General features: G+C 38.3%; 2 protein-coding genes and 1 long non-coding RNA gene across 3 annotated transcripts in view; 2 read left to right on the top strand and 1 right to left on the bottom strand.

Moving 5' to 3' along the window:
- The window catches only part of LOC146459495 (trypsin-3-like), a 31,159-nt gene that overhangs the window by 2,934 nt on the left and 2,601 nt on the right, over positions 1-25,624 (top strand). The window contains exons 5-6 of the mRNA XM_085089648.1: positions 1,269-1,489; positions 3,653-3,993. Of these exons, the coding sequence (XP_084945774.1) occupies positions 1,269-1,489; positions 3,653-3,987 (556 nt within the window). The 3' untranslated portion in view covers positions 3,988-3,993. The remainder of the gene's footprint in view (positions 1-1,268; positions 1,490-3,652; positions 3,994-25,624) is intronic.
- On the bottom strand, positions 288-25,416 carry LOC146459496 (uncharacterized). Its single transcript, XR_014857959.1, has 2 exons — positions 24,922-25,416; positions 288-787 (listed from the first exon to the last, which is right to left on the bottom strand). It is a non-coding gene; the product is annotated as an uncharacterized LOC146459496 (long non-coding RNA).
- LOC146459497 (serine protease 27-like) lies at positions 22,469-24,029 on the top strand. The gene is made up of 3 exons (XM_085089519.1): positions 22,469-22,603; positions 23,066-23,089; positions 23,785-24,029. Exons 1-3 carry the CDS (start codon positions 22,474-22,476, stop codon positions 24,027-24,029), a joined length of 399 nt encoding a protein of 132 aa, XP_084945645.1. The 5' UTR covers positions 22,469-22,473.

Here is a 25,624-nt window from a genome sequence, read left to right as displayed (position 1 = left end):
GGAAAAGATCCTGTACGAGTAAGATATTGGCTTTATTGATACTCCAACGTCATGTTTGCAGATATCCAAATTTCGTGGAGCGTTATTTTTCAAGTTAATATCTACCCTCAACTGAAAAAAAAAAGTAGGTACACAAACATGTAAGAAAGTTTGATTTTGCTCCAGATGACCGCAAATTACATCGTCACATATATGAATATACTTCATGATAATTTCCACAAATGTCGCACGCAATGTATATATCCATAACTTGTCATGATTTCAAATGGTCATGTGTGTTTTATCGCCGCAAAATCGCTGTTTCTACCCGTCGTGTCGTAGCGTGCGAATGCAACCGCCTCTTATCCTTCCTGCTCGCTAGGAGCGTCCCAGGCAGCTATGAGCGATTTGGGGTGGTGGTATTGATATCGACCTTCATAGTTTTAGTAGTGCAACATTACGTAGAGCATGTAATGTAAATTTGATTGCCACCTTGGAAGCAAATTCTTAAGTTGCGGATGTATGACAGAGTGACAGAATAACTTTATTTGCGCTTGTGCTCAGTTACATGAATTATCGTAAATAATTAATAAATGAAGAAAGATAGAACTCGTATTTTTAAGCAACTCAGAGCCTGGAGATTGAAGTAACTAGGGGGTTTGCGAGTCAGTCTCCAGCTTTTTATGTTTGTGAAGTATGGAGAAATGAGAGTACTTGCTTGTTATTTGGGTTTAAACTTTGCCTTTCGCGGGGAAACTAGAGCTCTATCAAATTTTAATCGTTGTTCTTGAAGCAATTTGACAACATACTGTACACTTGAGCCGTCACCCAAGCTACCTTCGTTGGCAAGCTAAACTGCAACTGTTTAAATACTGCATTTCAAATCACCGACTACAAATAAACAACCACCCATCTCGAAAAGTTTGATTTTTCCAATCCTTTCAAACGTCATTGCGGTAATATTGTGGGCTCTTTGACAGTGCGACCTCCTTGCACAAAATACTAAGTTCACTGATCTTACTGCTCTCTGGCTCACTAATTATTCGTCCAACATCAGGCGTCTTTAGCTTTAAGGGTCTTTCACATGAATCCGTCCAATGTGTAGAAAGGGACGAAATAAGGTTAACGTCTTCTTACAAAAAGGTTGCCTTAAGTGGCTTCAGTGTCTTCTATAGTGTTTGTACATGTTGTGACATCTCGCAGAAAAGAAAACAAAATGCAGTTTACCCTAAAAACCGAGCATGCTCAGAAGAATCTTAACCACGCACGTAACACTTTGCTTATTCCAGATTGGGTGTCCATGATAGCACACAAGAATCTCCAACAGAGCAGAGCGTTTATGCCATAAGCGGATTTTCGCATGGCTACTACAATCCATCTGCAAGTTCTACACACGACATCGCCCTGTTGAAATTGGAGAGCTCTGTTCAACTTAACGACGCTGTTAACCTGGCTTGTTTGCCTGGATCGAGCGGGAGTGTGGCAGTTGGCACGGACTGCTGGGTGACAGGTATGAGTGGTGAAACAGTGACTAAGTTATAGTATTATAGTAATATTACTAAGGGATTCATAATTTGGCATGTTATCGTCTGAGTGATTAGTAAACTGCGACCGGGCTTACTTCTCTGAGCCTGGGGGGGGGGGGGGGGAGGAGGGAATTATGACCCTAACCCCTCTTATAACTTCAAAGAAGAAGAATTTATGCAAACACTACAAAATACAAGTGCAAGCACAAGGCTCTACTGACAAAAACCTAGAAATTCAAACACAAGAGTTCATACAAGCGCTTCAAAGCACAAGCACAAACACCATACAAACACTTTGAAATACAAGCGAAAAGACAAGAATCCATATAAATACTTAGAAGTACAAGAACAAACACAAGAGTTCATACAAATACTTAGAAAACCAAGCACAGACACAAGAGTCCATACAAATACTTAGAAATACAAGCACAGACACAAGAGTCCATACAAATACTTAGAAATACAAGCACAAACACAAGAGTCCATACAAACACTTAGAAATACAAGCACAAACACAAGAGTCCATACAAATATTTAGAAATACAAGCACAAGCACAAGAGTCCATACAAATACTTAGAAATACAAGCACAAACACTAGAGTCCATACAAATACTTAGAAATACAAGCACAAACACAAGAGTCCATACAAACACTTAGAAATACAAGCACAAACACAAGAGTCCATACAAATACTTAGAAATACAAGCACAAACACAAGAGTCCATACAAACACTTAGAAATACAAGCACAAACACAAGAGTCCATACAAATATTTAGAAATACAAGCACAAGCACAAGAGTCCATACAAATACTTAGAAATACAAGCACAAGCACAAGAGTCCATACAAATACTTAGAAATACAAGCACAAGCATAAGAGTCCATACAAATACTTAGAAATACGAGCACAAACACAAGAGTCCATACAAATACTTAGAAATACAAGCACAAACACAAGAGTCCATACAAATACTTAGAAATACAAGCACAGACACAAGAGTCCATACAAATACTTAGAAATACAAGCACAGACACAAGAGTCCATACAAACACTTAGAAATACAAGCACAGACACAAGAGTCCATAGAAATACTTAGAAATACAAGCACAAGCACAAGAGTCCATACAAATGCTTAGAAATACAAGCACAAGCACAAGAGTCCATAAAAACGCTTCAAAACACAAGCACAAACACAGGAGTCCATACATGTATAAATACTTAGAAATACAAGCACAAGCACAAGAGTGCATACAAACACTTAGAAATACAAGCACATTTATAACACAACAGTCCATACAAACACTAAGAAATACAAGCACAAACATAAGAGTCCATACAAACACTTAGAAATACAAGGACAAACACACGAGTCCATACAAACACTTAGAAATACAAGCACAAACACAAGAAGCCATACATACAAATACAAGTACAAATACAAGATTCCATACAAACACTAAAGAAAATTACGAGCACAAGCTCGAACAAAAACGCAAAGAGAAGCACAAGGGTCCGTACAAACGCCCAGATATACTTGTATCTTGGAGAGCTTTCAAGTCCCACCAATGTGGCTCAGGTTCAGTTCTTGTCCTAATGTTACGAGAGGTTTTTCTCCGAGTACTCCGGTTTTCCCTTCTTCTCAAAAACTAACATTTCCAAATTCCAATTCAATCTGGGGAGCGTCCCTAATTAGAGTACCAGGCCAAGCCTAATGAGAGTGTCTGGAGAGTGTCGCTTAATACAATGACACTTAAATAAAGTGATTTATTTGTTAAAAACTAATACAACGAGGAATTAAACTTCTTTAATTCCTGTCGCTGTTATTGTCATTGATATTGAAATTGTAATCAGTTGTAAATATAATTCAGTACCAAATGGAAACTATGAAAAATAAAAAGATAAAAAGATATATATTTCACATTAAATACTTGTTTTTAGAATGATTTATTTTTTCTCTTTATTATTATTATTATTAATTAATTTATTTATTTATTATACCAATTTTGAAATCACGGGTGATCCTTGCAAACTTCGTGTCGTGCAATTTTGGTCTGAAATCACACTAAATCACGCATATGATTTCAAACCAAATTGCGCTCCGCTCAATTTAATTACCATTATTTATTTATTTATTGTTCTTTGAAGGATTTGGACATACCTCTCCTAAAGGAGCCAAGCAGGCTCTCATGCAAGTCTCTGTCCCAATCGTGTCGCAATCCACTTGTCAACAGGCCTATCCGTGGGAGACAATCGACAACTCCATGATCTGCGCTGGCTATCCAGAGGGTGGTAAAGACTCCTGCTCGGGGGATTCAGGGGGTCCGATGGTCTGCCAAGCCAACAGCAAAGCCAACGGCAAGTACTTCCTTGAGGGTGTGGTATCGTGGGGATACGGATGTGCACGCCCAGGGAAATATGGTGTCTACGCAGACGTCCGCTACTTCAGGCAATGGATCGATTATATAATAAGTTACTATTAGAGGGCGGTAAACCCGTTAATTGTGCCCTAGAGAATTAAGAAGACAAAGGTCGGAAAACATGTTTAGACATATGCGAATAAGGAACTCTGTAAACTTGTTAATTAAGGGAAAATAAAATGCATTGAAAAACTAAGCTGCTGGTTTTTATTCTTGAACTGTCTATTTGCTGTCATGAGTTAGTATACAGAGAGTGTAAAGCGCAATATCGCATTGACTTTATTCAATTTTTGGTTCTACGAAATGATTTAACTGGCAACAACTCCTTGTAATTTCGTAAAGTAACTACAGAGGCACCAAATGAACGTTTTTTTTTTCTTCTCATTCGCCCCTTAGAAGAATGTACTTTTCAGGTTGCAAAATGCAGCACGTTGAAAAGTCCAATTGTTTAAGAACATAAAAAAGAACGAAAAAACTCAGGATTTAACAACACGATCATTATAAACACATCGAGTATTTGGATAAATTCACCTACAATATATAACGACGCACCTTCTGGCATTTACGGAGGTAACGTTGTTTTCTTGGCCTCATTTGGACCCGGTCTCGACATTAAGACACCTGAGTAGCCGCCTGGCTCTTGCTCACCTAGACGTTAACAATTTTGCCAAGACGTAAATTTGGTAATGCAAGAAATGCTCCTTCTAAAATCGCGTCCATTGGCTAGTTCTATTCTGGTAAGGCGTGAAGGACCTTGGGCACTGTCAGGGAGATTTTGCTGTATGTTGATCAAAACCACTCAAATATAGACTATTAGGACCTCTTTTCGTGAAATTACGCTCAGAGCTCCAGGGGGGAAGTATGAAATGATTTCTCCGAGAAAGAATAAAATACAATCAATTTTTTTCTAGCCAATTTCCAAAACACTCAGAGGAAACTCAATAAAATTGGCCAATTTTGCAAGTTGCAATCCATTTCTATCCTAGCCATCCTTAGACAAAGATATGCATGATGATCAATACTAGTTTCTGTGCACTATTGGGATTATTGTTAACAAACCTGAGCCATTATTTTGACGTTTACATCCATACTAATATGCTTTTTTTTTTTTTGGCTATTCAAATTCGTACTAAAAAGAGGTGACACTGCCACTTTAACACAAGATAACTTGACTTTTATAGCCACAAAAGTTTTTTTTAGAGAGAGCAGCTTAATCCTGGAGGTGTCCAGCGAATTATCAAAACTGATCGTCGTATTAGCTTCTTTCGCTTCAAACGAAGGACTCTTTTTATTCAATATTATGTCGCACGTACACTGGCGTGATTAATGATGTCGTGAGTTGCAATAAGTACCGTAAATTTTAAAAGAGTTGTCATGAGTTACAAAAATGTCAGAAATTGTCTTAAAAATTGTCGTATTTTTACTTATGTCACAGTTGTAGCACGAACGGTATCTTGCTCAACGTTAGCAAAAGAATTCGGATCACTTTCTGCATTTCTCTTAACTCAGAAATTTCTTTTGTCGCTACGTTTCCCTGACTCCTTAAATAAGATGCAAATGAATGCGCCCTTAAAGCACATTCACGCGGCACACTTAGTTAATTGGAAAAAGTTCCCTTGCAGTCCTAATTCTCAATGCTTTAATAAGTAGCGTCGGGGGTAGGTGGGGGGTCGATACAGTCCGCATATCAAACTCACTTCCCACAAAAGAGCACATTTGCCTTGGGTGATCGTTACATGAAGTAAATTTCCAGTGCGCCTGCGCCCTGTTCTCAACGTCGCGGACCGACCAAAGCGGATGTCACGTCCTCCAAAACAGTTTTTGGACGATTTGTACGACATTGGTGCTGTGAATGTTACTAAAGTGGCAAAACGACCAAAAATAGACAAGAATTTGTATGAAGTTGAGATTGTAGTCGTGAATAAGGAGCGAAAACAGATAAGAACACATTTCGTGGATTACAGCGAACAGTTTGATGAGTAGCGTGACTTATAAATGACTGTGAAAGGGATTGCTTTGCCTAGCTTCGTTTAGCCTTCGTAGGAAGCGTTTCTGTGGCGTTTACAGAGCTCCAGAGCCGATTTCCGAATTTCGGATGCGCGGGAAATGGGGCGAGAGCAAAACAAAGATGCGAGGGGGGGGGGGGGGGGGAAGAGGGAAAAGAAACGCTTGCCCGCAAACCCCACGATTCTGCAGAACGCTCTCTTCAAGCGTTCACGCTTGAGCACACATCAGTCGCGTAATTGTTAAAGGGATGGCCTTTGCGAATCAAGGAAATCTGTATCAATCCATCCAGAGCACATTACAATCAAGCAAGTCTTAGCTCTATCCTTCAATCAACTCCCCATTCAAACATCGTGCATGGTATATGTAAGTCTGCATAAACCTAAACCACGCTGCACATTTTCTGGAAATTATTGTGTTCACGTTTCTCCTCTTCTCGCGGGGATCTTCAAACGCCCTAACTATCCTTTCACAATGGTTAATTGGGATACGGTTTCGACAAGAGAGCCGACGAACTCTGTGCTCCATTACTATGAACCCAGTGTACACATGTAAGCATCCATATAACTCCATTAGGAAATTAGTCAGAAACTACGTAACTAATGATCTTTGGTAGTTGAAATTTTATTCGCGCAATGGAACGTTAACCCTAGTTTAATGAATCTTCATTCGCACTAAAGAACGTTGTTTTCGATAAGATGCTATTCTAATTGGCCTTAATGAATCTTCTTTTCGATGCAAAACTCCTTAATAACTCTGCCACAAATTGAAATGTTTCATTTCCTAGCTAAACTGATTATACAGTTATTTTATTGACCAATGTTTTCGCGCTAATGAAAATTTATTTTCTGATAATGCAGGGCAAAAGGTGTATTATATGGAACAACAGTGTTTTGTAATGGAAAACTGATTCTAATTCACTTTTTCATCAAGGCAAAGACTCGAACAAACAATGACATTGTGCAGGCACTGCATAAGAACAGTCATTGGCGGCTTGAGACTTTTTCAGCAGCTTGCACTGATATTTTCTTTTCTCATCTACCTCTTGTGGTGGATTGTTTTTGCTACGTTAAAGTCCTCTGCAGGTTTTTATTTCTTAATGCTAAAGACTGTTCCAGATGGTCGAAAAGTAAGAGCGAAGGACGTCATTATACAAAGAAAGAATTATAAGCGTTGGAGAAAGTAGCCTGTTCAGTTAAGAAAAAGAATTCAACAAGCAGTTACTCTTAAAACTTCCTGCCACTCAATGCATAAATGATCACTTTATTTATGAGTTTAAACAACAAAGCATATATTCACACTTCCGGGTGCGGGAGCCGGATTACAATCGTCGTAAATCGCTCATTTTCAAGAGAGATTCTTCTCTAAGACTGATTGAGTTCGGGTTCCATGTTAAGTGGTCTCTTAATAATAAATGGTAAAAGAGAAAATCAAGAGATGAAAGAGAAATTAATCTTTATTCAACGAAAACGGAGTTTTTCTTTGTCATACATTAATTGGAGTGGGTAAATTTTCCACGTTAACAAAGCGATTTGATGTAGTCGGTTTTTGTATTCCTTCAGGTTTATTATGCTTCGGTGTTCCCGTTTTGGTTTGAATAGAAAGTAAAATTTTCCATAAAGTAATTTAAAGAAAAAGATAATGAATTTTAGTCTTTTGCTGAGGACTGTTGTGACTTCTTTCCATGGTACATTTCCTTGGACAATTTTGCATAGTAGTATACTCAATTACTCAAGAGATGATGATTAGAGAATGGTGTTAATAGTCACAGAAAAAGTAAACATTTTGGGGGGTATATTACGTGTGAACATCGAAAGCTGTTGTTTGCAAGTTTTGGTTTCTTGTTATTGTTAATTCTGCAATTATTGTATCAAGAATGGCCTTCCTCATCAATCGGATGTTGGACAGTGGTTTTCACAGACCGCTCATCTTCACAGCTACGCCTTATTTGTTTTGGATAAAAATGTACACTTCAATAAAACGACCCGCCGAAACAATTGAAAGACGTAATTAAACAGCAAATGTTGCTTACTTGGCTAAAGTACACTCGTTGGAACATATCACCGATTACGCTGAGGATATTGAGCCAGTAACTTGCACTTAGAATATTCGTCCTTGGTCTTCTTCCACTTGTCAAAGCGACCAATTCGTATTTGCAATAAAAACTGATACATTTATATATAGGTGTGCATCTGAAACAACTTTAATAAATTTTAATCAGCAGCAAAAGCATATCCGTTTGGACTAACGATCGCTGCTCGATTAGGAGATAAATGCTACATTTCTGGAAATGCCAATTGAATACACATAGCTACAAGGCTAGAATAGGATGAAATGAAACTAAAACTTTTTCCATATAAACTTGTTCCCTTTTCCAAATCTTGAAAATTTCTAAGAAATTGACAGTAGCGGAAGGTATGATTCAATTACACAACTTGATTCAAATCTTTGCCATCTCCTTAGAAATTTGTCCACTTTGTTGTAATATACTAAATTTATACAATTCAAATTGTATAGATGTTATATACCTGCAGGGTAAAACATAAATAACAACATTACGCTGAGGATATTGATCCAGTAACGTTACGATAAGAAAATTCGTCTTTACAGGTCAGTATAAGGAACAACTAATGTTGACTACATCATAAAAGATCTCCATGTTTCATTTAAAAACCGAGGTTTCAGCCTTTTTTCAGGGGTTAAACGTACATTTAATTTTGATGGAGACACCAACATAGTAAGACTATCATCGAACGCACTCCCTAATCTTTGATTATTACTAGTTATATGAGTGCATTCGACGCCTTATATTATAGAAATTCAGCTATGGTGGACCCTCACTTTCCAGAGTCGTTTCAACTGGACGTATTTCATGTAATGTTATAATGCTAAACTTGTCATCTTTACGGGAAATTTAAAGTTTCTTCTCCACGTTAACAACTGCAGCTCTGCGACAGGTAGCCTAGCCTTTTTTCACAGAGCCGCCCGCTTCCCCAGAAAAAGCGTCCAATGTCAGCAGGCTACGACAAGCCAAGCAAATAGGAGGAGTCGCCATGGGCAGCAAGATGGGCCCTAACTATGCGTGCCTCTTCGTGGGATATATTGAGGAACAAATCGCTAGCCAATACACTGGTTTTGTACCTCAACTCCACAAGCGGTACATGGATGACGTCCTCGGGGTTGCATGCTGTAGTCGCTTGGAACTTGAGAATTAGATCAGCTTCGTATCAAACTTTCATCCAGCTCTTCAATTTACGCACACAATTTCTGACACTGAACTCTCTTTCCTGGACATGACTTTACGCATTACCAATGATCACATCAGCACTTCCGTACACTACAAGGTCACTGACACACACAGCTACCTTCATCATCAATCTTCACATCCTCGGCACTGCAAAGAAGGTCTCCCCCGCAGTCAACTTTTACGACTTCGGCGTCTGTGTTCTGACGACTCTGATTTTCTGGAGAGGGGCAAGGAGATGATCACTTTTTTCGTTCAAAGAGGGTATTGTGCCGCCTCTCTACAGCGTGATCTTGACACGATCCAGCGGGTCAACCGTACTGAGGTCATCCACCATCAAGACTCCGCAAGTAGAGAGCCAAGCAGAATTCCCTTGGTTCTTACCTACCACCCTTTAAACGAAAGAATCAAGAGAATCCTGCTGCGCAATTTCAGCATTTTATCTGGCGACCCTGAAACTAATGAAATATTTCCTCAGCCGCCGCTGGTTGCCTATCGCCGTGATCGTAACATCCGCGACATTTTAGTGGATACAACCGCTAACAGCCAACCTGATCCTCACGTGGGAACTTCTCCATGCACGCACGCCCGCTGCCGTACCTGTGACCATATTTCTCCTGACACCACGCTGCAGGGTCCCAAAAGCTCGTTTGTCATCAAAGAAGCTTTCAACTGTCGAACAACCGGCTTAGTGTATGGTATCTCTTGCCGCCGTTGCCCTGCTATTTACATCGGCGAAACTGGCCGCACGCTAGGGCAACGCTTCGGTGAACACCTACGCAGCATTGAGAAGAACCTACCGGGCTTTCCCGTCGCAGAGCATTTTAATACAAATGGCCACACTATCATATCCAGGTCGCAAAAGTCCGTGGAATTATGCTCTGCGACGGAAACAAGCAACGGAAGCGTCAGGAGATGCGCCTTATTTTCAGACTAGGCACCAGTCAGCCGCGCGGAATGAACTCCGACTTCCGATATCTTTAGGTCGTCACGCGCACATCGCGCGCGCACGTTACAACTTTAAATCTGACTTCATAGCGCAAGCCAGCTTTTTAACGTAAATCTTTTTCCACTGATGAAGGGCTAAGCCCGAAACGTCTGGAATAATTTCTACATATTGGCACTGAACACTCGTCTTCGAGAACTATATTTTACCTTTCCCTTTTTATAAGTACAAGTGCCACGCAGCTAACGGAAATTTTCCCGTTAAACTTTTCTCTCTTACGACAAGCCAAGTATATCATGATCGATAATTCTCGTCGAAATATAGATCGAAATACAGAGCCAGAAAAAGCGAAAAATCCTTAACCCCCTTTGCAGCCCAAATTAATTTTGCTAAATTTGGGAAATTTTAAGTCATATCTACTGAAAAATCAGTAGGAAATGTTTTATTGCAGCTACCTAAGTGAAACGTGCACACCTTATTGTTAGGACATGGGGCTACATTTTGACAGGCTATTCAAAACAATTGACACTAATTGACACCTGTCATATCAACTTAACATTAACAACAAAGTTAAGTAACAGGCAAACTTAAACAATTTCAGTTCTGTGGCTACTTTCCCTTAAACAGGAAAATTATGAAATGGTTTTAAAATCAAATATTATTGTGTAATGAACATTTTAAAATCAAACACAACCTATTTTCAGTGCCTCTAAGTCGTGAAATTTCACTATTTCTGTAACCATTTGACATGTCACGCAACCCATTTTAACCGAAATTTACTATTCAGCGACACGACTGACATCGGTGGGTCTTTCACAAGTCCCACTTGCTTGGGTATTTTCCTCCTCCGCACGAATATTGATGGTTCGAAGTTGAATCCTTTCGTCTCGTTCGTCAACAACTAAGATTGCTGGTTCGCAAGGTAGACCATCTAACTCACCAGTATCTTCTTCGTCATCAAATCGTGGGCATAAAATCCTTCGAGATCGGAATTCACCCCATCATCGGGGATGTCGAATTCTTGCGAAGATTCGAAGAATACGTCGGTTTTGCACTCATATTGGGAGCTAGCCATATTATCGAAGGCCCTTTAAAATTTCTCGGTCACGCGATAACCAAAATTTTCAAAAAAAACTCGATCAAAAACGATCAAAACCTCGCAAAATGCACAAGAATTATAAAATCAACACAGAGCGAAGCAAATATAACCGTGGGAAGGCTGGGTACTAAAAACAAGGAGCCCGCTGAGCGAAAATCTGAAGTCGCATCTGCCGTACGATATATCATACACTAAGCGTTAAAGGGTTAAATTTATTAATGCGAAGAGAGTTATCTTAATTTCTAGTATTATATGGAACAACAGTGTCTTTTGATGGAAAACTGGTTTTAATTCAGTTTTTCATCAAGGCAAAGACTCGAACAAACAATGGCATTGTGCAGGCACTTCATAAGAACAGTCATTGGCGGCTTGAGACTTTTTCAGCAGCTTGCACTGATATTTTCTTTTCTCGTCTAACTCTTGTGGTGGATTGTTTTTGCTACGTTAAAGTCCTCTGCAGGTTTTTATTTCTTAATGCTAAAAACTGTTCCAGATGGTCGAAGAGTAAGAGCAAAGGACGTCATTGGGGAACAAAGAAAGAATTATAAGCGTTGGAGAAAGTAGCCTGTTCAGTTAAGTCTTTTCCCAGATAAAGAAATTCAACTAGCAGTTATTCTTAAGACTTCCTGCCCCTCATAAATGATCACATTATTTATGAGTTTAAACAACAAAGCATATATTCACACTTCCGGGTGCGGGAGCCGGATTACAATCGTCGTAAATCGCTCATTTTCAAGAGAGATTCTTCTCTAAGACTGATTGAGTTCGGGTTGCATGCTAAGTCGTCTCTTAATAATAAATTGCAAAAGAGAAAATCAAGAGATGAAAGAGAAATTAATCTTTATTCAACGAAAACGGAGTTTTCTTTGTCATACATTGGAGTAGGTAAATTTTCCACCTTAACAAAGCGATTTGAAGTAGTCGGCTTTTGTATTCCTTCACGTTAATTTTGCTTCGGTGTTCCCGTTTTGGTTTGAATAGAAAGTAAAATTTTCCATAAAGTAATTTAAAGAAAAAGACAATGAATTTTAGTCTTTCGCTGAGGATTGTTGTGACTTGATTCTATGGTACATTTCCTTGGACAATTTTGCATAGTAGTATATTCAATTACTCAAGAGATGATGATTAGAGAATGGTGTAATAGTCACAGAAAAAGTAAACATTTTGGGGAGTATAGTATATTACGTGTGAACATCGAAAGCTGTTGTTTGCAAGTTTTGGTTTCTTGTTATTGTTAATTCTGCAATTATTGTATCAAGAATGGCCTTCCTCATCAATCGGATGTTGGACAGTGGTTTTCACAGACCGCTCATCTTTACAGCTACGCCTTATTTGTTTTGGATAAAAATGTACACTTCAATAACACGACCCGCCGAAAAAATTGAAAGACGTACTAAAATAGCAAATGTTGCTTTCTATGCTAAAGTACACTCGTTGGAATATATAACCGATTACGCTGAGGATATTGTGCCAGTAACTTACACTTAGAATATTCGTCCTTGGTCTTCTTCCACTTGTCAAAGCGACCAATTCGTATTCGCAATAACAACTGATACATTTATATATAGGTGTGCATCTGAAACAACTTTAATAAATTTTAATCAGCAGCAAAAGCATATCCGTTTGGACTAACGATCGCTGCTCGATTAGGAGATAAATGTTACATTTCTGGAAATGCCAATTGGATACACGTAGCTACAAGGCTAGAATAGGATGACATGAAACTAAAACTTTTTTCATATACACTTGTTCTCTTTTCCAAATCTTGAAAATTTCTAAGAGATTGACAGTAGCGGAAGGTATGATTCAATTACACAACTTGCTTAAAATCTTTGCCATCTCCTTAGAAATTTGTCCATTTTGTTATAACATACTGAATTTATACAATTAAAATTGTATAGATGTTATAAACCTGCAGGGTAAAACATAAATCACAACATTACGCTGAGGATATTGATCCAGTAACGTTACGATCAGAAAATTCGTCTTTACAGGTCAGTATAAGGAACAACCAATGATGACAACATCATAAAATATCTCCATGTTCCATTTAAAAACCGAGGTTTCAGCCTTTTTTCAGGGGTTAAAACGTACATTTAATTTTGATGGAGACACCAACATAGTAAGACTATCATCGAACGCACTCCCTCATCTTTGATTATTACTAGTTATATGAGTGCATTCGACGCCTTATATTATAAAAAATTCAGCTAAGGTGGACCCTTTACAGAGTCGTTTCAACTGGACGTATTTCATGTAATGTTATAATGCTAAACTTGTCATCTTTACGGAAAATTTAAAGTTTCTTCTCCACGTTAACAACTGCAGCTCTGCCACAGCTAGCCTAGTCTTTTTTTCACAGAGCCGCCCGCTTCCCCAGAAAAAGCGTCCAATGTCGGCAAGCTACGACAAGCCGAGTATATCATGATCGATAATTTTCGTCGAAATATAGATCGAAATACAGAGCCAGAAAACGCGAAAAATCCTTAATGCGAAGAGAGTTATCTTAATTTCTAGTATTATATGGAACAACAGTGTCTTTTGATGGAAAACTGATTTTAATTCAGTTTTTCATCAAGGCAAAGACTCGAACAAACAATGGCATTGTGCAGGCACTTCATAAGAACAGTCATTGGCGGCTTGAGACTTTTTCAGCAGCTTGCACTGATATTTTCTTTTCTCGTCTAACTCTTGTGGTGGATTGTTTTTGCTACGTTAAAGTCCTCTGCAGGTTTTTATTTCTTAATGCTAAAAACTGTTCCAGATGGTCGAAGAGTAAGAGCAAAGGACGTCATAGTACAAAGAAAGTATTACAAGCGTTGGAGAAAGTAGCCTGTTCAGTTAAGTCTTTTCCCAGATAAAGACATTCAACTAGCAGTTATTCTTAAGACTTCCTGCCCCTCATAAATGATCACATTATTTATGAGTTTAAACAACAAAGCATATATTCACACTTCCGGGTGCGGGAGCCGGATTACAATCGTCGTAAATCGCTCATTTTCAACAGAGATTCTTCTCTAAGACTGATTGAGTTCGGGTTGCATGCTAAGTCGTCTCTTAATAATAAATTGCAAAAGAGAAAATCAAGAGATGAAAGAGAAATTAATCTTTATTCAACGAAAACGGAGTTTTCTTTGTCATACATTGGAGTAGGTAAATTTTCCACCTTAACAATACGATTTGAAGTAGTCGGCTTTTGTATTCCTTCACGTTAATTTTGCTTCGGTGTTCCCGTTTTGGTTTGAATAGAAAGTAAAATTTTCCATAAAGTAATTTAAAGAAAAAGACAATGAATTTTAGTCTTTCGCTGAGGATTGTTGTGACTTGATTCTATGGTACATTTCCTTGGACAATTTTGCATAGTAGTATATTCAATTACTCAAGAGATGATGATTAGAGAATGGTGTAATAGTCACAGAAAAAGTAAACATTTTGGGGAGTATAGTATATTACGTGTGAACATCGAAAGCTGTTGTTTGCAAGTTTTGGTTTCTTGTTATTGTTAATTCTGCAATTATTGTATCAAGAATGGCCTTCCTCATCAATCGGATGTTGGACAGTGGTTTTCACAGACCGCTCATCTTTACAGCTACGCCTTATTTGTTTTGGATAAAAATGTACACTTCAATAACACGACCCGCCGAAAAAATTGAAAGACGTACTAAAATAGCAAATGTTGCTTTCTATGCTAAAGTACACTCGTTGGAATATATAACCGATTACGCTGAGGATATTGTGCCAGTAACTTACACTTAGAATATTCGTCCTTGGTCTTCTTCCACTTGTCAAAGCGACCAATTCGTATTCGCAATAACAACTGATACATTTATATATAGGTGTGCATCTGAAACAACTTTAATAAATTTTAATCAGCAGCAAAAGCATATCCGTTTGGACTAACGATCGCTGCTCGATTAGGAGATAAATGTTACATTTCTGGAAATGCCAATTGGATACACGTAGCTACAAGGCTAGAATAGGATGACATGAAACTAAAACTTTTTTCATATACACTTGTTCTCTTTTCCAAATCTTGAAAATTTCTAAGAGATTGACAGTAGCGGAAGGTATGATTCAATTACACAACTTGCTTAAAATCTTTGCCATCTCCTTAGAAATTTGTCCATTTTGTTATAACATACTGAATTTATACAATTAAAATTGTATAGATGTTATAAACCTGCAGGGTAAAACATAAATCACAACATTACGCTGAGGATATTGATCCAGTAACGTTACGATCAGAAAATTCGTCTTTACAGGTCAGTATAAGGAACAACCAATGATGACAACATCATAAAATATCTCCATGTTCCATTTAAAAACCGAGGTTTCAGCCTTTTTTCAGGGGTTAAAACGTACATTTAATTTTGATGGAGACACCAACATAGTAAGACTATCATCGAACGCACTCCCTCATCTTTGATTATTACTAGTTATATGAGTGCATTCGACGCCTTATATTATAAAAAATTCAGCTAAGGTGGACCCTTTACAGAGTCGTTTCAACTGGACGTATTTCATGTAATGTTATAATGCTAAACTTGTCATCTTTACGGAAAATTTAAAGTTTCTTCTCCACGTTAACAACTGCAGCTCTGCCACAGCTAGCCTAGTCTTTTTTTCACAGAGCCGCCCGCTTCCCCAGAAAAAGCGTCCAATGTCGGCAAGCTACGACAAGCCGAGTATATCATGATCGATAATTTTCGTCGAAATATAGATCGAAATACAGAGCCAGAAAACGCGAAAAATCCTTAATGCGAAGAGAGTTATCTTAATTTCTAGTATTATATGGAACAACAGTGTCTTTTGATGGAAAACTGATTTTAATTCAGTTTTTCATCAAGGCAAAGACTCGAACAAACAATGGCATTGTGCAGGCACTTCATAAGAACAGTCATTGGCGGCTTGAGACTTTTTCAGCAGCTTGCACTGATATTTTCTTTTCTCGTCTAACTCTTGTGGTGGATTGTTTTTGCTACGTTAAAGTCCTCTGCAGGTTTTTATTTCTTTATGCTAAAAACTGTTCCAGATGGTCGAAGAGTAAGAGCAAAGGACGTCATAGTACAAAGAAAGTATTACAAGCGTTGGAGAAAGTAGCCTGTTCAGTTAAGTCTTTTCCCAGATAAAGACATTCAACTAGCAGTTACTCTTAAGACTTCCTGCCACTCATAAATGATCCGACATTATTTATGAGTTAAAACAACAAAGCATATATTCACACTTCCGGGTGCGGGAGTATTACAATCGTCGTAAATCGCTCATTTTCAAGAGAGATTCTTCTCTAAGACTGATTGAGTTCGGGTTCCATGTTAAGTCGTCTCTTAATAATAAATTGCAAAAGAGAAAATCAAGAGATGAAAGAGAAATTAATCTTTATTCAACGAAAACGGAGTTTTCTTTGTCATACACTGGAGTAGGTAAATTTTCCACCTTAACAAAGCGATTTGATGTAGTCGGTTTTTGTATTCCTTCAGGTTAATTATGCTTCGGTGTTCCCGTTTTGGTTTGAATAGAAAGTAAAATTTTCCATAAAGTAATTTAAAGGAAAAGATAATGAATTTTAGTCTTTCGCTGAGTACTGTTGTGACTTACTTCTATGGTACATTTCCTTGGACAATTTTGCATAATAGTATATTCAATTACTCAAGAGATGATGATTAGAGAATGGTGCTAATAGTCACAGAAAAAGTTAACATTTTGGGGAGTATAGTTTATTACGTGTGAACATCGAAAGCTGTTGTTTGCAAGTTTTGGTTTCTTGTTATTGTTAATTCTGCAATTATTGTATCAAGAATGGCCTTCCTCATCAATCGGATGTTGGACAGTGGTTTTCACAGACCGCTCATCTTTACAGCTACGCCTTATTTGTTTTGGATAAAAATGTACACTTCAATAACACGACCCGCCGAAAAAATTGAAAGACGTACTAAAATAGCAAATGTTGCTTTCTATGCTAAAGTACACTCGTTGGAATATATAACCGATTACGCTGAGGATATTGTGCCAGTAACTTACACTTAGAATATTCGTCATTGGTCTTCTTCCACTTGTCAAAGCGACCAATTCGTATTCGCAATAACAACTGATACATTTATATATAGGTGTGCATCTGAAACAACTTTAATAAATTTTAATCAGCAGCAAAAGCATATCCGTTTGGACTAACGATCGCTGCTCGATTAGGAGATAAATGTTACATTTCTGGAAATGCCAATTGGATACACGTAGCTACAAGGCTAGAATAGGATGAAATGAAACTAAAACTTTTTTCATATAAACTTGTTCTCTTCTCCAAATCTTGAAAATTTCTAAGAGAGTGACAGTAGCGGAAGGTATGATTCAATTACACAACTTGATTAAAATCTCTGCCATCTCCTTAGAAATTTGTCCATTTTGTTATAATATACTGAATTTATACAATTAAAATTGTATAGATGTTATAAACCTGCAGGGTAAAACATAAATCACAACATTACGCTGAGGATATTGATCCAGTAACGTTACGATAAGAAAATTCGTCTTTACAGGTCAGTATAAGGAACAACCAATGATGACAACATCATAAAATATCTCCATGTTCCATTTAAAAACCGAGGTTTCAGTCTTTTTTCAGGGGTTAAAACGTACATTTAATTTTGATGGAGACACCAACATAGTAAGACTATCATCGAACGCACTCCCTCATCTTTGATTATTACTAGTTATGGGATTGAGTGCATTCGACGCCTTATATTATAGAAATTCAGCTAAGGTGGACCCTTTCCAGAGTCGTTTCAACTGGACGTATTTCATGTAATGTTATAATGCTAAACTTGTCATCTTTACGGAAAATTTAAAGTTTCTTCTCCACGTTAACAACTGCAGCTCTGCCACAGTTAGCCTAGTCTTTTTTTCACAGAGCCGCCCGCTTCCCCAGAAAAAGCGTCCAATGTCGGCAAGCTACGACAAGCCGAGTATATCATGATCGATAATTCTCGTCGAAATATAGATCGAAATACAGAGCCAGAAAACGCGAAAAATCCTTAATGCGAAGAGAGTTATCTTAATTTCTAGTATTATATGGAACAACAGTGTCTTTTGATGGAAAACTGATTGTAATTCAGTTTTTCATCAAGGCAAAGACTCGAACAAACAATGGCATTGTGCAGGCACTTCATAAGAACAGTCATTGGCGGCTTAACACTTTTTCAGCAGCTTGCACTGATATTTTCTTTTCTCGTCTAACTCTTGTGGTGGATTGTTTTTGCTACGTTAAAGTCCTCTGCAGGTTTTTATTTCTTTATGCTAAAAACTGTTCCAGATGGTCGAAGAGTAAGAGCGAAGGGCGTCATAGTACAAAGAAAGTATTATAAGCGTTGGAGAAAGTAGCCTGTTCAGTTAAGTCTTTTCCCAGATAAAGAAATTCAACTAGCAGTTACTCTTAAGACTTCCTGCCACTCATAAATGATCACATTATTTATGAGTTTAAACAACACAGCATATATTCACACTTCCGGGTGCGGGAGTATTACAATCGTCGTAAATCGCTCATTTTCAAGAGAGATTCTTCTCTAAGACTGATTGAGTTCGGGTTCCATGTTAAGTCGTCTCTTAATAATAAATTGCAAAAGAGAAAATCAAGAGATGAAAGAGAAATTAATCTTTATTCAACGAAAACGGAGTTTTTTTTGTCATACATTGGAGTAGGTAAATTTTCCACCTTAACAAAGCGATTTGATGTAGTCGGTTTTTGTATTCCTTCAGGTTAATTATGCTTCGGTGTTCCCGTTTTGGTTTGAATAGAAAGTAAAATTTTCCATAAAGTAATTTAAAGAAAAAGATAATGAATTTTAGTCTTTCGCTGAGGACTGTTGTGACTTGATTCCATGGTACATTTCCTTGGACAATTTTGCATAGTAGTATATTCAATTACTCAAGAGATGATGATTAGAGAATGGTGTTAATAGTCACAGAAAAAGTAAACATTTTGGGGAGTATAGTATATTACGTGTGAACATCGAAAGCTGTTGTTTGCAAGTTTTGGTGTCTTGTTATTGTTAATTCTGCAATTATTGTATCAAGAATGGCCTTCCTCATCAATCGGATGTTGGACAGTGGTTTTCACAAACCGCTCATCTTTACAGCTACGCCTTAATTGTTTTAAAAATGATCACTTCAGTAAAACGAACCGGCGAAACAATTGAAAGACGTACTTAAGGTGGCCGAACACAATTTGCACGCGCTTTACAGATTCTGTCAGTGATGCTATTAAGCGCGCGCTAGGGTTGTGGTCCGTAAATACGGCGGTCGATAAAGTGATCCCTCAATTTCACATGAAATGGATAATAAAGGTAAGTTTTGATCCTAAATAACTAAGTTTCTTGTTTCTGGACTCTTTTTCTTTTCTTTCCGAGCAAAAAAGTCATTCACCGAGACCTTTTGCATGCTTTTCAACTTTGCCATGAAACCCAATTAAAGCCGCGCATGCGCATTTCACCAAAAAATTGCGACTGGTTGTTTTCGTGGAAATGAACTGTTTTCTAAGGAACCGCTCATTAGCATTTCGTAAAATTTGGCATGAAAATAGTTCCCTAAAAGCGTAACTCGCCTACAAAGAGAAACCTAAATCTAACAGAGGGTATCTTCACAAAACATTAAAATGCAAAATCAATATTTACAGGAGATCTGTCTGTTAAAATTACATGAAAATAGTGCAGCTGTGTCAGTGTTTTGTGAGTTTATCTGGATACAAAAAATGGAAAAAATCTAATGAGTACATTTTCAAAAAATAAAGGAAACTTACAATATATGGACGTTTAATAGTTCGCTGCGTTGCCATGGAAACGGTACTTAGCTCGACAAGACGTACAAAAATCCATTCTTTCTTAGTTAGTCTTACACCATACCAATTTTGGGCGCCCAGAAGTACATAGTTTCCAAATAACGTCTTCTAAAGGGCGATTTAGACGGTACGATTTTCTCTTACGACTGTCGCATTTTTCGTGTTGTGTGCGTCTGTCGTAAGGATGTTGTAGGTTGATTTACACGACGCGATTCGTGTTGTAGGCATGGCGTAAGCGTGTCGCATGCGACAAATCGTAGGCAAAATCGTACCGTCTAAATCGCCCTTAACACCTGTACACTAAAAAACTGTATTCGGCCACCTTAAACAGCAAATGTTGCTTTCTTGGCTAAAGTACACTCGTTGGAACATATAACCGATTACGCTGAGGATATTGGAGCCAGTAACTTACACTGAGAATATTCGTCCTTAGTATATTCTCAGCTCCGACTATTGCATTTCTAGCTCTCTAATTGGCTCAAAAACCCCGACTATGAGCCATTAGTCGGAGTTTTACCTAATATGGAAAATAGTGCGCCAAGTTTAAAAATTTTCCGCACGAAGTTTTTAACTTCAGCTCTCCATAATGACCGATACTGGCAGGTTTTAGGAGCTGTCTCCCACTAAACTTCAAGAGATACTAGACAATGCTGTTCCAGAAAAAACGGAGAAAGCCACAAAGTTCGGCATGAACATATTTAATGGTAAGTATCTGGGAGTTTTACTCAAAAACTAGCAACAATTGTTTACGTTCACTGTCGATATTTTAATAATTTTATAACTGCGTAACAACGACAAAAATTCTCACCTTGTTATTTACAGAATGGCTGTCAAGTACTGTTGCCTCAAAATTTTCGAAACGAATTGAAGACATTTCCAAAGAGGAGGTAAATGAATCTACACCTCCGCAAGGAAGAAAGACGGCACGTATTACAAAAACAGATCCATGAAGTCCATACGAGCCGCCATAGATCGCTTTCTTCGCTCGCCACCAAACAACAAGTCTTTTTCTATCATCTCCGACGCTGTGTTTACCGAAGGCAATAAAATTTTCGATGCCTTTTGTAAAGGATCTCAGAAAAACGGGTAAAATAGCTTGAATTGTCCACAAGAAAGCAGGGTCAAAAGATCAAATTCCGGAGGCTCTTTGAAAGCGGCGAACTTGGGCCGGCCGACAGTCAAAATCCAGCCTAACTGCAGAGAACGGCATGGTTTTATCTCACCCTTTTCTTCGGACGACGAAAAAGAGAAAATCTACGGCAGTTGAACCCTGGAATGCTCTCCTTAAGATCAACGCCACCAGGTGTCGAGTATTTTGAGTTAACGATCGCCCATCCATAGAACAGCAGAAGAAGATGTCACACGTTCTCAGTGATTTTGTCTCAGCCGGAGCCTCTGAAGCTTCTCCATGCACTAGTATCTCTGCAGGTGAGAAAGAAAACGAATGCCATGGCCAGCAAGAACGGCAACCTCAAAGTGAAGGGACAGTTTCAGTCCAAAATCAGTTCGTAAATACCGAGGTTCGGCAAAGCGAGCGAAGAAGCTTTCCGCAGGTTTTCTTCAACTGCAATGTCCAAGTTCACAACTATTACGGAGGCGGAGAAAATCTTCCTGAACTTGAGCACTATTTAACCACTTGAAAGCTTCCGAAGCCGTCTTTTTTCCTTGCATTTGAACGGTTGAATATATTTCAAGGTTGATTTTCGTTAACAGTTGACCACAGTTTGTCGTTTGTGTAGCTGTCAAATTCATTCAGCTCATCCAGTGATGTAATAATCAGGTGACCACGGCGCGCGTGTGACCGGAAGTTGTATGCTCTTTTGATCGCTTTGTAAAATTGTTGAAATAAAAATCGGCGGCAAACACCCGATTTGAGAATATACTAAAACAATTATTCCATTCGACCTTGTTGGATATGAAGTGATCATAACCAACTCGCGCTACGCGCTCGTTGGTTATTTAACACTTCATATCCAACGCGGTCTCATGGAATAATTGTTATTTGGTCTTCTTCCACTTGTCAAAGCGACCAATTCGTACTCGCAATAACAGTTAATTTTAATATCAAGCACCTAAAAAAAGTGTGGTGATAGTTGTAATTATAGTGATCTTTTTAACAATTCTTCTATCCCAGCTTCATGGAGTAAAAGATGTCTCTCAAAATGGTGATGGTTCTTGCACTATCTGCATTTGCAATAGGCGGAAAATTGTCACCGACAACCACTACCTAGAGTTATAGCATAACTAGTAGGAAAACAATTGAAAAGTTGCCACAACCACCACGTTTTTCTTTCCTCGTTTTCTTTCACGTAATCAATTTGTTGCCCAAGGTAGGATTAGTTTTAATATATACTTCTTAAAAAAAGTTAATTTTCACAAGTATGATCGATAACCCCGCGTTTTTCTTCCATACCATGCTTACGGAGTAAAAGATGGCCCTCAAGTTGGTGATGGTTCTTGCACTATCTCCTTTGGCAATAGGCGGAAAATTGTCACAAGGACCACGTGCAGCAAAAATCGAGAAATTGTCACAACCACCAGGTGTTTGGGAACCAAACAAAGGTGAGTTAAGTTCTTTTTAATTTTCCCTTAGTCAGTTTCCCGTAAGTTCTGAGCATAACATCATGTATCCTGATTTAAATGATTGTGACGATCATATCGATTTTCCATTAATTCAAAAGCAATCAGATCGCTTATTCTATGAAACCCTTGATAAATGAAGTAAAAATAGAAATAATTCTGCAATAGTCTTTAATGAACTATTTTTGTCAAATTTGATATAAAAAATTGGTCAACCAAACTGCAAACTTTATACTTAGTAATTTTTCATCGAAGTTCAAATTTGATCGCGCCAAATGGTGACCTTTGAGGTAAAATAATAAGAGAAGATAAATTTAAGAAACAGTAATCCAAACGCAAGCACCAGCACAGTGCTTCTGGTATTCAGTCAAAATTAAACCCTATGAAATGTCCAATGAAATACTTGACATTGATTAATGTATTGCTTTTTTCCATTCTTTGTAGTTATGAAGTTGTCCCAACCAGAAGGTGACCATCCTGTTACCCCCCCCCCCCCCCACCCCCTGAGAAAACAAACACTTCTTTTCTGTACTTATGTTTTCCCTCATTTAATTTGCCGTCTCTGTTTTAGTGAATCGTATATATTTCACTTCAGCCCTTCGGTATATTCTTAGTACATCTTTTTTAAATGATGAGTTCGGGTTCGTTTTCTTTGCTTCGAAGGCGTTTGAATGTCATCTCGTGTAATTAACTGAAATTTTTTTGACGAATTTAGGAAAGTCTTACGGATGCAAAAATTCTTGTCGTTCCGTTACAAAATCTCAGCAACACCAGTTTTGCGATGTTATAAGCAGCAAATTATGGAAATGGATGGCGAAAGAAGTTCCTCTTTGCTTCAAATCTTAAATTCACCGAAAGCGTTTAATATTCGAGGTTCGGTGATTTTCTCCCGGTTGATGATTTTCAATAATTTTTTTATCTACTTCGTCCGGTAGTATCTGTGAGCTTAGCTGGAGTGAATCAATTGCTCTGATTGGCAATTGTTCAAGGCTGCAAGGTTCAATTGCTCCAATCTCCAACCACTTCGGTTTTAAACGACATCCAAAAATACCTTTAATGGAATTCACATATCGCAGTGAATGCCCCTGCTTCCTTATTTTCTGCTTCTTTATTTTCTTTTTCTTTGCTTCTTTCTTTTTTTTTTTTTTTTTGGTTGTTGTCAGAAAATGGTGGTAACCATGGCAATGTTATCAATGATGGATCACGACCGCGGTCCCAGTGTACATACAGTCCCGAGAAAACAATTGTCGGTGGAGAAGAGGCTCTCAGAGCGTGGCCGTGGCTAGTAACAATCAGCATCACCAAGCCGCTGAGTCGGCCCTTCTGTGAAGGATCTTTGATTACTTCTGATTGGGTGCTCACTGCAGCACACTGTCTCGAAGATGCCACAGAAATTCAGATAAGGTGAGAAGAAAATATCTAATACTGTGCCATGGTGCTATGCAACGTCTGCTCTATAAACGAAGAGGCCTGACGCATTGCAATACTACACAACTTTCGAGAAGGCATGGAGATGGATATTATTTTATTTTTGAAAAAGATCCGGTACGAGTAACCTATTGGCTTTATTGATACTCCGACGTCATGTTTGCGGATATCCAAATTTTGTGGAGCGTTATTGTTCAAGTTAATATCTACGCTCAACTGAAAAAAAAGTAGGTACACAAACATGTAAGAAAGTTTGATTTTGCTCCAGATGACCGCAAAATACATGTCACATATATGAATATACTTCATGATAATTTCCACAAATGTCGCACGCAATGTATATATCCATAACTTGTCATGATTTCAAATGGTCATGTGTGTTTTATCGCAAAATCGCTGATTCTGCCCGTCATGTCCTAGCGTGCGAATGCATCCGCCTCTTATCCCTCCTGCTCGCTAGGAGCGTCCCAGGCAGCTATGAGCGACTTGGGGTGGTGGTATTGATATCGACCTTTATATTTTTAGTAGTGCAACATTCCGTAGAGCATGTAACGGAAAGTTGATTGCCACCTTGGAAGCAAATTCTTAAGTTGCGGATGTATGACAGAGTGACAGAATAACTTTATTTGCGCTTGTGCTCAGTTACATAAATTATCGTAAATAATTAATAAATGAAGAAAGATAGAACTCGTATTTTAAGCAACTCAGAGCCTGGAGACTGAAGTAACTAGGGGGTTTACGAGTTAGTCTCCAGCTTTTTATGTTTGTGAAGTATGGAGAAATGAGAGTACTTGCTTATTATTTGGCCTTTCGCGGGGAAACTAGAGTTCTATCAAATTTTAATTGTTGTTCTTGAAACAATTTGACAACACGCTGCACACTTGAGCCGTCACCCGAGCTACCTTTGTTGGCAAGCTAAACTGCAACTGTTTAAATACTGCATTTCAAATCACCGACTACAAATAAACAACCACGCATCTCGGAAAGTTTAATTTTTCCAATCCTTTCTAACGTCATTGCGGTAACATTGTGGGCTCTTTGAGAGTGCGACCTCCTTGCACAAAATACTAAGCTCACTGATCTTACTGCTCTCTGGCTTACTAATTATTCGTCCAACATCAGGCGTCTTTAGCTTTAAGGGTCTTTCACGTGAATCCGTCCAATATGTAGAAAGGGACGAAATGAGGTTAACGCCTTCTTACAAAAAAGTTGGCTTAAGTGGCTTCAGTGTCTTCTATAGTGTTTGTACATGTTGTGACATCTCGCAGAAAAGAAAACAAAATGCAGTTTACCCTAATAATCGAGTATGCTCAGAAGAATCTTAACCACGCACGTAACACTTTGCTTATTCCAGATTGTGTGTCAATGATAGCACACAAGAAATTCTAACAGAGAAGAGCTTTCATGCCATAAAAGGATTTTGGCATGGCGACTACAATGATAAAACCAAAACACACGACATCGCCCTGTTGAAATTGAACAGCTCTGTTCAACTCAACGACGGTTACATCACAGCGGCTTGTTTGCCAGGATCGAACTGGAGTGTGGCGGTTGGCAAGGACTGCTGGGTGACAG

This window comes from Pavona decussata, unplaced genomic scaffold (genome assembly GCF_977016875.1).
Source record: "Pavona decussata unplaced genomic scaffold, jaPavDecu1.1 SCAFFOLD_219, whole genome shotgun sequence".
Lineage (NCBI taxonomy): Eukaryota > Metazoa > Cnidaria > Anthozoa > Scleractinia > Agariciidae > Pavona > Pavona decussata.
Note: the sequence above shows the minus strand (reverse complement) of the source record. Positions and strands in the feature narration are given on the sequence as shown.

Coding starts and splice junctions, on each gene's coding strand:
- LOC146459497 (XM_085089519.1), top strand. CDS start 22,474: ATGGCCCTCAAGTTGGTGATGGTTCTTGCACTATCTCCTTTGGCAATA. Junction 22,604..23,065: donor TGTTTGGGAACCAAACAAAG/GTGAGTTAAGTT, acceptor CATTCTTTGTAG/TTATGAAGTTGTCCCAACCA. Junction 23,090..23,784: donor GAAGTTGTCCCAACCAGAAG/GTGACCATCCTG, acceptor GGTTGTTGTCAG/AAAATGGTGGTAACCATGGC.